The sequence below is a fragment of the Apus apus genome, chromosome 7, assembly GCF_020740795.1.
Source record: "Apus apus isolate bApuApu2 chromosome 7, bApuApu2.pri.cur, whole genome shotgun sequence".
Taxonomy (NCBI): domain Eukaryota; kingdom Metazoa; phylum Chordata; class Aves; order Apodiformes; family Apodidae; genus Apus; species Apus apus.
Window position 1 is genome coordinate 4190234 of NC_067288.1, and position 14036 is coordinate 4204269.

General features: G+C 45.4%; 1 protein-coding gene across 1 annotated transcript; it reads left to right on the top strand.

The window, feature by feature from the left end:
- The first annotated feature begins 1383 nt into the window (after positions 1 to 1383).
- Positions 1384 to 12313, top strand: LOC127387305 (torsin-1A-interacting protein 1-like). The gene is made up of 6 exons (XM_051625477.1): positions 1384 to 1583; positions 1871 to 1939; positions 5539 to 5655; positions 6472 to 6528; positions 8639 to 8698; positions 9748 to 12313. Exons 1-6 carry the CDS (start codon positions 1430 to 1432, stop codon positions 10548 to 10550), a joined length of 1260 nt encoding a protein of 419 aa, XP_051481437.1. The 5' UTR covers positions 1384 to 1429; the 3' UTR covers positions 10551 to 12313.
- The last annotated feature ends 1723 nt before the right edge of the window (positions 12314 to 14036 follow it).

A 14036-nucleotide genomic window follows, 5' to 3' on the forward strand; every position in this document is an offset into this window, starting at 1 on the left:
GCACTTCAGAACCTCCTGAGATGGTTATTTGCTGCATCCTCTTTTAGAAAACGTTGCTCAGTGTCTGTGTTCTGCTTTTACAACTTAAAAAGAACGGCAGTACGTACTCTGCTGCGGGAGGGTGTGAATAATTGGTATCAGAAATGTGCTCCTGGGTGAAACTGGCGTTTGAGGGGTGCTGGTACAGCAGTCACGTCCTTTTTAGTTTGAAATCTAGGTCTTGACGAGACAGTTGGAGGAGGCAAGACTGAACAGCACCTTCCTCACCCACCCTGCAAAATAAACAGCAGCACCGACGGGAGCCCTGGACGGGGCGGTCCAGCCCCCAGGCTTGGCGCAGACACCGGCACCCCCCGCCTCAGTCCCGACTTTCTCGGGACGCAGAAACCCCCTTACAGCTCCCAACAGCTCCCCGACCCTTCCCTGCCCCGGCCGCCAGGTCCCCCACAAGCCTCGGGGCTTCAGCCTGTCCGCCCACCCTGCCGGGGCGGCGGCAGCGACCGGGCCCCCCCGGGGGGTCTCCTGTTGCCCCCCGAGGGTCTCCCGCTGCCCCCGGAGGGTCTCCCGGTGCCCCCCGAGGGTCTCCCGCTGCCCCCGGAGGGTCTCCCGAGCCCCCCGGCGGGTCTCCCGCTGCCCCCGGAGGGTCTCCCGAGCCCCCCGGAGGGTCTCCCGAGCCCCCCAAGGGTCTCCCTGTGCCCCCGGAGGGTCTCCCGCTGCCCACGGAGGGTCTCCCGAGCCCCCCGGAGGGTCTCCCTGTGTCCCCGGAGGGTCTCCCGCTGCCCCCGGAGGGTCTCCCGAGCCCCCCGAGGGTCTCCCTGTACCCCCGGAGGGTCTCCCGCTGCCCCCGGACGGTCTCCCTGTGCCCCCGGAGGGTCTCCCGAGCCCCCCGGAGGGTCTCCCGCTGCCCCCCGAGGGTCTCCCTGTGCCCCCGCAGGGTCTCCCGCTGCCCCGACGGCGCGACCCTCGCCCGGACCCCTCACATAACGGGGACAAACCCACCCGGGTGCGTCCCCCCCCAGCCTGACTCTGCCCCGCACGGCCGGTCCGCCCGCCGGAGCGCGGCCCCGGGACCCGGACCCGGCCTCCCTGAGGAGCCGCCCCCGCGGGGCCGCGCCGGGGGAACGGGCGGCCGAGGGGAGCGGCTCGGGGGCCCTGTCTGCGGGCCCGCTGGGGCTGCGGGGGTGGCTTGGGGGGGGCAGTGGTTGGGCTGTGCGGGGCGGGCATGGCGGGGCGGCCGCGGCGGCCCCTGCGCGCAGAAGCGGAACTGGCGGCGGGAACCGGCCCCGCCCCGCGGCGGGAAGTGAGGTTCGCGGAGCCGCGGGAAGGCGGCAGCTCCGGCCCCGCACGGCGCGGGGAGGAGGAAGAGGAGGCGGCGGGACGGGGCAGGGGGAGGAGGAGGAGGAGGAAGCGCGGTGGGGCAGCGGGCAGGATGGTGGGGGACAGCGAGGGGCAGGCGCCGCGGGCCGGCGCGGAGCTGAAGCGCAGGAGGAAGAGCCCCCGGTTGTTGGCGGCCCCGACGGAGGAGGAGGAGGAGGAGGCCGAGGCTGAGGCGGAGGAGCCCGGCCCCGGGGATGAGCTGGATGGTGAGCGGAGCGGGTGGGCGCGGAGCCCCGCGGCTGGGGGCGCGGTCACTTCTTCTTTTTTGGGGCGCTGGGGATGCCCTTGGGCCCGGGGATGGGGTGGTTTCCCGGGCAGCCCTTGGGGAGGGGGAGGAGGGCCCGGGGATGGGGTGGTTTCCCGGGCAGCCCCGCTGGAAACACTGAGGAGGGAGCTGTGAGTCCCCCAGGGGCGGCTGGTGCAAGGGGGTGAGGATGGAGATGGGTGGGATTGAACTGAGCCGCCCCCTTCAGCGGTTTGTTTGCCGTTCCAGGAGACCAGCGTCGCTTGGTGAGTCCCGGCTCCCTGACTCGGCCCCCTATCAAGGCCTGCAGGTCGCCAGGTAGGTTGTGGCTGAGAGGGGTGACTGCCTGTGCTGCCTGCGAAGGGGCTGAGGTGCACCCGAGGGAAGCAGATGGGGTTGGCTGGGGTTTACCGTGGTTCTGCTGTGCGGCTGGGGAAATCCTGCTGTGGCTTTATTCCCTACACGAGAAGAGGAGCACTTCTTGGCCTTGCCTTCCAACCTTCTGGGCTTGGGCGAGCACACTGAAGCCCTTAGGTGGACTGTTTTATCTAGTGTATCCCTTGGTGTTTGTCAGTGTTTTGTCACGGCATTAAAATGGGGAATGACTGATTTTTTTTTTACTAACCCTTGCATTTCCAAAGGCTGAATTTAAAGAAAGTATCTTGGGTTACCAGAATAGATTGCTGTAAGACTGTACAGTGAGCAATGCTGCTTGCAAGGAAGTGCAGAGTTGGGGCTTGTCTGACCTTTCTCTGACACGCCAAGCATGCATTGGTGCTTGCCCTGGACACTGCTGTGTTAGCTCTATGTGGCACCTTTTTGGCTTTTCTTTTTGTTTTTAGTTTAGAAAACTATATCCCTCAAAACTGTAGAGAAGTGCTGGCTGTGTAATACAGTCACGTGGCTTTAGCCTGTCATTCCAGCAGAAAGGTGCAACCAAATTGTATTTCCTTCCCTTTTAGACTGTTGTTCTATTTCGATTTGGGCTGGGTGTGTTACTAGGATGTGGCAGTTCTCAGGTGGATTAGTTGGGTTGGCCTGAGGCTCCATTCCCACCTGTGTTCTTGTGACAGGGCTGTCACCAGGCTTTTCTTACAGCTGCAGTTCATGCCCTTAATCATGTGGCACTGCCAAGTTTATGCTTCAGAAGCAGAGTTGCCAGGAGGCATGAAAAAATATCTTACCTTGAGGGAGGAAGAGAGAGGTTATGCATATTTCCTTGGGAAAGCACAAAGATTTATCTGTGAAAAAAGCTGTGGGAAGCTGTTACTCCCAAGCGATGGCTGACAGGGTACGAACATGTTCAGTATTTGGATGTGGCTGTGCTGCTTTAGAAGATGCAGCTGAGTGGGGTTTTTTTTTGTTAATTTAAATGTCTCTGAGAATGAGATGCCCAAGCTCTCAACGGTGGTATTTGATCCTACTCACAACAAGTGTAAAAACACAATGTTAAGAGACCCTCATGCTTTATATAGAAGCAAAAGAGGGATTTTTTTTTTCCCCCCTCCTAGGCCTCCAACCTGTAGCTATGACAGTACCTGTTTCTGCAGAGTTTAGGGCAGACTAGGGGGAACGCAGGGTCTGTGAGGCAGCAGGACAAGCAGGGTGTTTTTTCATAAGGATGTAATTGTCATGCTTCCCTGAGAGCAGAATGGAAGCAACATCACAGGTTTACAAGCTGGTTTCTGGCTTCTGCTGAGAGGTTTTAAATACAGATTGGGGAAACTTGCTTCTAGAGCTAGAAAGCTTTAAGAGCCTACAAACCCTGCTTCGAATCAGGCATCTTCTAGACCAGTGAGCTACAGATACAGGCTGGCAGTCTCTGTTGAAGCTGTTTTAAAATATGCAGGTAGGGTGAACAGCTGCACAAGTGACAGGCAGGCACTGGGTGTTTTTGGCACTGGAGTTGGTACTGCCTGTGGTTGCTGTGGAACATTGCAGCGAGTGTTTTGCAGGCTTATCTCTGATTTGAAAAATACTCAACCCACAGGGATGGGTATATACCAGGTGTAAAAGAACAAGTTCCACTCTGTTAAAATAGTGGCTTTATCTTTGGGTTTGTAAACTTGTAGTTTATGAACTTGCAAATTTCTAATTTCCTTAGATTAAACTGGTGTATGAAATTGGGATAGAAAAAAAGATGGCTCTGCAGGTGACTGTGCAGTTGGTGGCTGGTTAGCAGGTGGACTGGAAAATTCTTTGATCCATTGGGTAGGAGGCTTAAGGCTTTGTAAGGAAGGAACAGGCATGTCTGGACCAGGATTTATATTAATATATATTTCTAGGGAAGTTAAACTTCATAAAGGGGGAGTTTGCTTTTCTCTGTAGGGGATGCCATGTGTGCTGTCTGCTTCCACTAAGAGATTTCCTGGTGATGATACCCACTGTTCCAGAAAGTGCTGACTCACAAACTGTCTTCATGTGAGAAATTAACTTGTATATATTTAGATTTTTCCTTTTTGCAGCAACTTGTAAGAACTCTTTGAGAGACAGGGTGCTGGCTGATGCAAAGAAGGAGAGAGGAATTAAAAAGTATCAGCTGCATGAGTAACTCTCTTTAGATTCCTATATCTTTCTGGTCTTGTGATTACTAACCACCACTACCAGGGAGGTTTTCTTTGCAAAACCTCAGGACATAGTGCACTGTTATGGGTATGTTGTTTTGGCATTCCTGAGGATCAAGTAGTTTGGGATCTTCAGTCGTAGCTTTGTGGGAAATCAATGATTTAACAGGTGGTTTTTTTAAAGATGGTTTTGGAAACACAGTATCCCACTCACTATGTGCAAATTCTTTACTATTGCATCTGTGACTTCATATCTTAGTTTGGAACTTGGTTTTCTCCCTTGCTTGTGGTTTGGGTTTGTTTTTTTTTTCTCCTCTGTATGTTTCACATAGAGTGGCATGCTAAAGCTGTCAGAACATATGAACAAAAGGCTTTTTTTCTTTTTTTGGAGTCCAATCAGTAAACACTAGGTAGCAAGCTGTGTGTTGCCCTGGCATGTATGGTAAAAGAGCTGTGGGAATCCATTAAACTCCCGGAGAAGCTGGTACTGTTAAAAGAATAAAAGGGCCAAGCACGAATGTACAGAGAACAGGCTTTACCAATTGTGCTCTTCCCTTTGCTGTTTGCTCTGCTTGTGCCCTTCAGCTTGATGGTTGCATCGTGGTCTCTGTTCCACAGCTGTCCTACAGCTTTCATTCCATACCTGAACTTTTTTTCCCCCCTGGGCAGCCATATAGTTGCACTTTATCCTTTCAAACTGCTTCTCCTGGTGTTCTGCTTTTGACTGGCTGTCCAGCCCTGACCTTTGCTCTGTGACTCCTCTCCTCTTTGTTCTTTCTAGTTACTAACATTAACTAAGTTGGGTTTCAGTGTTTGAACGGATGTGTAATGGAGCAAACAATCAAAAGGTTTTGGTTTAGATTCTTCCCTGAGGTGATTAAGATTTCCCATCTGCTTAATGCTACAGTAGACAGCACAATTTCTCCTTTTGTGTGCCCAAATCACTGGGGAAAAATGCTCTTTACTCCACATGCTTGTGTATTTACTCATTTACACTGAATCCCTTTAGTGTAAGGCACTTCCTGGCTCTTAGTATTTTGTGCCTTGATATCTGGGGGTTTTGTTAAGTGTTTTCAAGCCAAGGACTCCTAAAAATAAAATAATAAAGCTTGTGGTGGACTGTAGACAGCTACATTTGTAGTGAACTCAAATTTACCATAAGCTTTTCAAGTCTTAGTTGCCTTTGGGTACATTTTAGGAAAGGAACTCTTGGGAGATCACAACTTGAAAGTCACCGATTTAGATCATGTATGTTCTGAAACTGTGTCTTGCCCCTTCAGTTTTGTGATGTTAGGAGCACAAATGATTCTGCACCTATACTGACCCTCTTTTTTCTTTTTTGCCTCTTGACAGAAAATTCTTCAATTTACTTTAAAGAGAATCCAATAAAGGAAAAAGCAAAGGCTTACGACAGTAACGAACCCGAGAAGCCAGCAGGGCATCGACCATACATTTATACACCATTAAGAGGTAACAACACTAGTTTTATTGGTACCTTTTCCATGCTGTAACAAATGATTGCCTAAATGCACTACCATGATATTCTCTCAGTTCTTCATCAAAAGGGGGAGTTGTTGAGTTGGAATCTGAATGGATGAAGAAGGCAGAGCCTTAAGGTTTACAAAAGAGCAGTTTTAAACTTTCATAAATGCCTAGCAGTGCATCTTTTTGAAAAGCAAAACAAAAATATGAGTAATGTCATACCTGCTTCAAAAACTGTTCTAAGAACAGACCTTGCACTGCCTTAGGCAAAGCAAAACAAAACTGTTCTTTTTCTAAAAAGATGAGTTACTTTTGACTTTAGCAGGGAAAGCTGCCAGTACCAAAGTCCCGGAGCACTTTTTCTGTTGGTTGCTCAAGAGGTTTTTCTAAGTGTGTGATACAGAAGCAATAGGGAAATACAATGAGGAAGAAAATACAGGATACTTATTAGCCCAGGAGAAGGTAGTTGTTTTATTACAGGTAGTTTGAATACATCCAAATACATCAGCATTACTGGATTGTTACTTTTTAAAAGAAAAAACGGGATAATTTTGTTGTGTTGGGAAGAGCAGGGTGGCAGGCCAAATTAAGCCCTTTCTATTAATAATAGTAGCTTTCTCCATTTACAGAGGGATCCAAGAGGGTGTTATATGGCACAAGCTTGGTTTGGCAGCACAGCATATACTCCTTCCTTAATCACCTTTGAAGATTTCATAGGAAGAGCTAAAAATGTGTATGGCTTGTCTTCCTCATTCTGACCTCGAATGTGATAACCAAGTTCTTTCACTTGTGCTTTGGTTTCAGAGAGGAAGGCTGACTTCCTTGAGAAAAATCAGGAGCACCACTCATCTGCATCACAGAGTAAGTTGAAAAATAGATTCAAAGTCTTTCTCTGCAATGAAGTGAAAAGTACAGAATTCTTTTCCTTGCCTTATGGTTTTTTTTGTGCCCTGGCACACTGTCTAGGTAGGTGGAAAAGGATGAGTTACCCAGGAGGCAGATCCCAGTGGAAGACTTTGTTTATTTGTTGATTTTCCCTTTTGTGACTCGTTGAGGAAATGGAGTTGATTTGTGGGACAGTCAGAGCATGCACTAATGGTGACGTGGGGGTCAGCTGAGGAAGGAAGCAAAACCTTCACCTTTTGGTAGCAGTGAATGTTAGACTGGTTTGTACACACCCCCTTCCCTTCTAGCCTTTCCCAGAGCAATGGTGACCTGCTACAATTGAATTAGTTGCTGCGTGCTCCTGGGGAAGAGAAGCAGTGTTTTTCTCTGCTGGTAAACTCCATTCTGCTTGTGTCGTGACCAGTTTCTTGTGTTCAGATTTTTATATTTTGTTGTTTGTGGGGTTTTTTTTGTGAATTTGTTAGATTTTGTTTTGTTGGGGTTTTTTTTCATCTTTGAAGAGTACTTGAAAGACAAAAGAAAGAAAAACAACTCTGAATTCTTAGTAGCTTTCTGTCCTTAATGTCTCAGTGCTTGTTTCTATCCTGAGCAGATGTAGCTAAACAAAGTTTTGTAAATCAGAATTCAATCTGGAGAACCTAGAGGGGCTTGTTGGGTGTCTTGTTGTTTGTTTTTTTTTTTAAAACCACAGTGCCATCCGGAAGAGAAGCTTGTCTTGTGGTAGCTGCACAGCTGTGAAATGCCTGTGAAACAGGAATTAATGCAGGGAGGTCTTGTTAGTTCTGGTGCCATTTCTTCCCTGTGCCAGGGGTGCAGTATGTGGTGCAGGAGTGACCAGTTGTGTGTTGTCTGAAGAACTTCAGAAAGTCACTTTCAACTCTGAAAGCTCCAAGTTGTCTGCTTGTTACACCTTTCAAGTTAAGCAAGGAAGTAATTTGTTTGGCCTTTGTGCAAGTTGTGTTATGAATTAGGGAAAATTCTTAGGTAGGAGAGGTTCTGGTTTTAGACTGTTAATTGAAATCTTTTTTTCCTTTAGGGTATGAATCACAGCATAAATATGAAACCTAGTCTTTGCAAACACAGCTACATTGTAAAATATTACAGAATGGAGGTGATTTTGATCTGTTGAACTATTAGAAGACTTACATAAGCTTAGCCAGTCACAAGCCCCATGTCTGTGCCCTGTCAGGGCAGGAGCTTGAAATTACAGAATAGTGTAGCTCCTTAAGCTAGTTAAGCTCTGGCTTAAACTAGAGCTGCTTTTAGCACCTTCTGTGATTACATTGATAAAGAAAGAAGGCTGTAGACTTTATTCTAGTGTTCTTGAAATAACTACTACAGGGTGGGTGTGTTTGATCAGTTGATTCTCAGTAGTACCATTGACAGTATCCTGATTTGGTTATGAATTATTGTATATTCAAAGCCTTCAGCTTTGAACCAGTTGCTGTAGTTCACAAGGAGCCAGAAATTCTTGTGTCTTTTTAATTAACTGACTAAATGCAGAAAACATGCTGACCAGTAATTGCACTGTTTATATTTATTCTGGTCTCTTGGGAAAGTTGTTCATAACACTTTTATGGGTAATGTCTTTTGTACTTTGCTGTCTGAGCCTATTTAAGTAAGTAGACCAAAAGGATATTTTGAAGTTGAAAGCTTGCATTTTGCTATAAAAGCACAATTCCTCCCAAGAAACCAACTGCTGATGAAGCAGCCTCTGACCCAAGCTAGATGAGACTATGCCTTTAACATACCATTTTACTTTTTCTACTTGTGTCATGTTGTTTTTCTAATGTGTGTTCATCGAGCTTCCATTTTTCTGTCCTTCAAATTCTTGTGCAAAATCAGGAAACTTAGCTGGGACACGGGATCCTTGTGCTTCAACAAGGTGTTATCTAAGGGTGCTTTAACCTCCCTGTAAGCTTTGGAGAATTTTTGATGTGAAAGTGTAACTGAGAACAGCTTTTTGATTAAAATAACACCATTTGGTGATTTCAATTCCCTGCCAGAAGATTGGTCATAATTGTCTTGGTATTTTTCTCATGTTCCTTTTTTCACCTCTTAACAGGCAGAAATAAATTTCGAGATCAGCCTGGTATTGGGAAGCAGTCACAGCCTTTGGCCAAAAGTAAGACTTCTGCTTTCACTTCTGTTTCATGCTTGTCTTACATTTAACCATTTCCATGCCTGTCCAAGTATTAGATTTCCTGGTAGCTAGTGTTAAACTGAGAGTCCTTGCCAGAAGAGATGACTTGCTTGCCTAGAGTATTTGTTTTCAGCACAAAGGAAGGAAGGGTGTTGTATAATAGGTTAACTTTTTCACCCTAAGGTCTTCCATCTGTAGCATTTCCAAGGTTTGCTCAAGATTAAAACTGAGGCAGGCCTAGTGGTGTTCTTATGTAACAGTTGTTGTGTTGCTGTCCTGATAAAAGTTAGGATATAAAAAAAGTAGCATAAGGTACATGGTTTTTTCCAGTTTCCAGGGAGGTCACTAATTTTCCTGGGAACAGAATTGAGCCTTATGCTTGTAGTAGGTCAAGCAAGTGTTAATTTAACTGCTCAAATACCAAATCAAAATACCTGATGTTCTATATTCTTCATGTGCATTGTTTGCTGTGAGTACTCTTTGTGAAGCTGACTGATCCAAAGACCACAAACATTGCCTGGTGGTGTTGATCACCAGTGTCTGAGGCACAAGTACTGCTGCAGACACTATTTTTGTGGGGATAGGGAGGAGAAATAACAGCACAGAAACCATTCTGGTGATGTCAGGTTTTGTACAGGGCTTTTTCTGCAGAGCCTAAACATAGGAAAAAGCTTGACCTTGTTCAGAACCATGTTAAGCTCTTAGCTTGGATATGATTAAACAGAGTGGAGTATTGATAAACTTTCCGAAGAGCTCCTTTTCCAGAAGGATGTCCAATTTCTTAGTCCATCTGGGAATGAGTAAAAATGTCCCTTTTTAATGCTGTCACTTCACAAAGTTGCTAAAGAAGTTGAAAGTTTTGCTGTTTTTTGTTTAAACTAGAACATCTTTATGCTCTTCAACTTACTGTACCAATAGCTTGAGAGTGAGATGAGTTCACTGGATTTTACCGTTTCTTCTCATCTTCCTCTCAATTGTTGGCTTCTGATTCCTGACATTGTTTTCTTCCTGTTTGCTCCTCCTTTCTACAGATAATGATGAACTGCAGAATGGATTTAACAAGAGGTGGACTTGGTTCCTGGTTGTGTTAATTGGTGTCCTGTTGGTTTATGTCCTGTGGAGTGGAATGTTAAGTCTTCCAGGCACAAGTTTGTCAAGTAGAGATATCGAAATTCTGCAAGCGTTCCGGGCCCAGATGAATAAACTGAAAAACACTTACCAAAGTCAGGATCCCAACCTGTGGAGAAGAACCCATGTGCTCCTTGAGAAACATCTGAATGCCTCCCGCCTGCGTTTGGAGCCGGCCATCTTGCTGCTCACGGCTGGCCGGGAGGCTGAGAAGGCTCTGAGCTGCCTGAGTAACGAGATTGCCGACGCTTTCGCCTTCTCCCAGAACGCTACGACCATCAAAATCAACGGGGCAGACAAAGCCATATTGGATAGTGACATTGTCAAGCTGGAGGTGGATGAAGAGCTCAGCTCTGGGTTCAGAGAGGGCAAGAAGGTGGCGGTGGTGCATCGGTTTGAGTTACTGCCTGCAGGCTCCACCTTAATCTTTTACAAGTACTGTGACCACGAAAACGCAGCATTTAAGGATGTGGCCCTTCTGCTGACCGTGTTGCTGGATGATCAGTCACTGAGAAAGAGCCTCACCTTGCAAGAAATTGAGGAGAAAGTCCGGGATTTCCTCTGGGAGAAGTTTACCAGCTCAAATGTTCCTAGTTCTTACAATAGCATGGACACAGATAAGCTGAGTGGACTGTGGAGCCGTATCTCTCATCTTGTGTTGCCTGTTTGGCCTGAAAAGGGCCTCCCTATTGGGGGATGCACATAAAAGTTGTTGGAGAGAACATGGGAAAGGAGGAGGACAGAAAATGCATATTGCAATGGCTGAACAGGGAAGAATTTAGTGCTGAGCAGCATACAGTCCTTTCTGCACAGAGAAATTCAACCAGCTGGTAGGGTTGTTTCTGCTAAAGTAGCTGGGACTTCTCTAAATTAACTGCAGAATGTAAAGAAGGAACTTGCTGGTTGTTGGTAAGTTGTGTTCAGTGACTCATTCAGGCTTGATGTCCTGGAGCTGGAAGTAAGTATCCACCAGTCATCAGCTGCTAAAGCTGCCTTGGTGCACTATTGGCCTTGTTATAAGGATTCTTTTCTAGTTGTGCCTAAAGCTGGTGTCATGTTTGACAAGCTATTAGGATGCAAAACCATCACCTTCATCTGCCAGAACTGCTTCCTTTTCTTCTAATGTAAGAAAAAACCAAAAACATAATAAAAAACATAAACTGAAAATGATAAAGTAATAATAGCCTTAGCACAAGCTTTTTATTGATCCATCTGATGACAATATAGATGTCAAATGTCTCTGGCAACTTCTAGAAATGGCAAAATTGCTTGAAAGATTTGTCACTTGTAGAGCACCTTTCAGCAAGCATTTCTTCTTCAAATGAGCCTGCCACAATCAGTTCTGGAGAGTGAGAAGAGCTGAGGTACAAATAATTGCCTAACGTTAGTAGCACTGATGTCAGTTAAATAATCCCTTGGCACCTCTTTGCTTCACTGCTTCCAGGAATTCTCTGCTCTTTGTCAAAGTTCTGCAAGTCTTAAAATTTGGGGAGTAATGGTAACGTGTCAGCCATGTATGTACTAAAACCTGTTCCATTTCCTTTCCAAACGAAAGTTTAGGAAAACATAGGTAATTTGTTATTTTAGTAAGATGATTATTTTTGCATCAAGAGAGTTTATTTATTTGTGGTACTTGGTATCCCAAACAATAACTTTTCTTCATGTGTCTGCATATAACCTGCTGCTTACTCTGCAAGCTTCTAGCAAAGAACAGATTTGCAATGCATGTTTTTAAAATACATTTTTAAGAGCGCCTCATGCCGAAAATCCCTCACACCAATCTAAAAACATTTACTTGTTTCTGTTGTATTTTGTGTAAAAAATAAATTAAAAAAAAAAAAGAGAATTGCAGCACTTCCATTTCATTGCTGTTAGTGCAGCTTGTGAACTATTGGTCCATGTGCATTTGGTTTTATTCAGTATGAAGGAATGTGTGAAGACTGCTCTCTGATTCATGGGATGTTTTCTTATAACAGCTGAGAGATTAGGAGCTCTTGGACCCATCCTTTATTCACAGGCCTGTTGTCCTGTAGCAAAAAGTCCTTAACCAGACAAACTTCCTGAGGTGCAGGAGTTTCTGGCTTCTTTGTGCAAGCAAAGGTGTAGGGTCTTACGTTGGAATGGACCAAAATTACTAAGCATATAAAATAAGAGTTTGAGAGATGTGGTTGCTTAAACCAGAGGTGGATTTGTTCTGACCACTGAGAGCCAGCAATGGGCAGGGCTTTTTATTTTAATGGGAAGAAATATAAGCAGTAAAAAGACATGGAAGTGCTGCAGTTCTGGATGTTTAAGAATAGCTCAGGAAGGAAAAGATGGCATTTACATTTTGGACATTTCACTGGACAAATGTTTTTAATAAAACAACTGTGACTTATTTCTGAGTGTTTCCTGATAGCCTGTCTGTTTGTATATTATGTAAACTATTTTAGTAATCATTAAAAATAAATACACTTGTTTGTTTTATAAGCTGTTTTAAGATTTGCCCATTGAATTTTAAGTGGTCAGGCTTTTATTTTTTACATATTTAAGATTGCTCCTTTTACCTTTGACCAAATAGAGGTGCCTAAAAGAATCTCCTGTAGAATTTGGAACTCCTAAGAAGCTTGAGTGGAGTAGTAGACACAGAGGCTATCTATTTGATAATATCAGGGCTCTCTTTTAACAGGGAGCATTTCCGGGCTTTCCTCTAGCAGGGAACATTTCAGGAAATTAGTAGCTGTGAGTTCTTTATTACTTGGTGTTCTTGTACTAATTCCTCAGTTCTGATTTCAGCTGGAACTAATGATAAGATACGGTTCACTTGTTTCATTGGTCCAATACAAGAGTCAGCAGCTGACAAAAGGGATGACTTCATTCTTGTTCCATTCTTCACTGTGTGTCCCTGTACCTCTGCTGTTGCAAACTAATGCCCTGTGAACTGACTGGAGGGACAGTCTTAATAAAAACTAGCTTAGAAAAATGTATATAATTAGCAGAATCGGCAACCACAAAAAATAAAAGACCTGAGTTATGACACGAAGGCAAGAGGCTCCCTGGTTTTATACAAATAAAACATGTAATCCAGGTTATGTTCTGTTTCTAAAACTGTCCCCCCTCCTCCCAGTTATGGGATATTAAAGAGCTGTGTTCTCTTGTTTCAAGACAAAATAGGAAGGTGCCTGGAAACTAAAGATTTATGTCCTACCCAATGTTGTGCAAGAAAAAGGAGAATTGCCTTCTTGTTAACTGTAGGTAAAGTGAGGTGTTGTGTTTAGTCAGGAAAAAGAAATCAAAAGATGCTGTTCACAGTAGTCTCTTCTGGAGGAGGGGGAAGGATCAGGATTAGCAGACTGTTCCCACTGTTAAAGAAGCAGATCCTTTTTGTAGCTGTTTGTGGCTTTGTTAATGCAGATCTCATTAAGTAACTCCTCCTCAGCCAGAGGTGAAGAGTAATGTCTGTCTGTGGTGCTCACAGGCAGCTGATTACTATCCTCCTTGTATAATTATGTCATTGCCTGCAGCAAACTTTTGTTTGGAAAACTGATGTTTTCCAAACTGTAGAATACTTTGGCTTCTCCTAGAGAAATCTCACTTCTGAAGTTGAACTGTCCCTAGCTGTCAAGAGCTCAGCAAATGAAACAGTCTGTGACAGCAGAAATGTGCTTATCTAGAGGAAAGACATCAGGTCTGCCCTTGGGACTGAGAAGAGGATGTTTCTTGTTCTGTGTGTGGGTTTACAGCACAAACTTTGGGCAGAACGTGATTTTTTTAGGGAGCTGAACCAGCTATGTGCCAATTTGGAGACAAAATTTCCAGCACTCAGCAAATTGGACTAGAAAACACAGCCAAACTATTCCTTGGGTTGCAAGCAGACACCTGCAGCTGGCGAGAACCCCCTGGGAGGTAGCCAGCCCAGGTGGAAGGTGGCCCCTCTTCTGCTACTCCTGTTGCCTTCATGCACCTGGAGGATGGTGATGGCAGTTGCCTTCATCAGTGCATGTTGTCTGAGGGACCTAGAACAATGTGCAGCCCTGTCTACCTTGTCTCTCACACCCTGCACTGAGTCACCTTGTGCCGAGAAGTGGAGTTTTGAGCACCCTAAGCAAGTTTGTTAAAAGAACTAACCTTCCCCCCCCCATTTTTTACACCAATTTTCTGATTTCCACAAATCAGAAAAAAAAAGTTACTGCTTTCATACACTTTGTTTTGA

What these genes read in the sequence shown, in the direction of transcription:
- LOC127387305 (XM_051625477.1), top strand. Translation starts at nt 1,430, where the DNA reads ATGGTGGGGGACAGCGAGGGGCAGGCGCCGCGGGCCGGCGCGGAGCTG. An exon ending in CAAGGCCTGCAGGTCGCCAG is followed by an intron (nt 1,940 to 5,538) that starts GTAGGTTGTGGC and finishes GCCTCTTGACAG; the next exon opens with AAAATTCTTCAATTTACTTT. An exon ending in GTCACAGCCTTTGGCCAAAA is followed by an intron (nt 8,699 to 9,747) that starts GTAAGACTTCTG and finishes TCCTTTCTACAG; the next exon opens with ATAATGATGAACTGCAGAAT.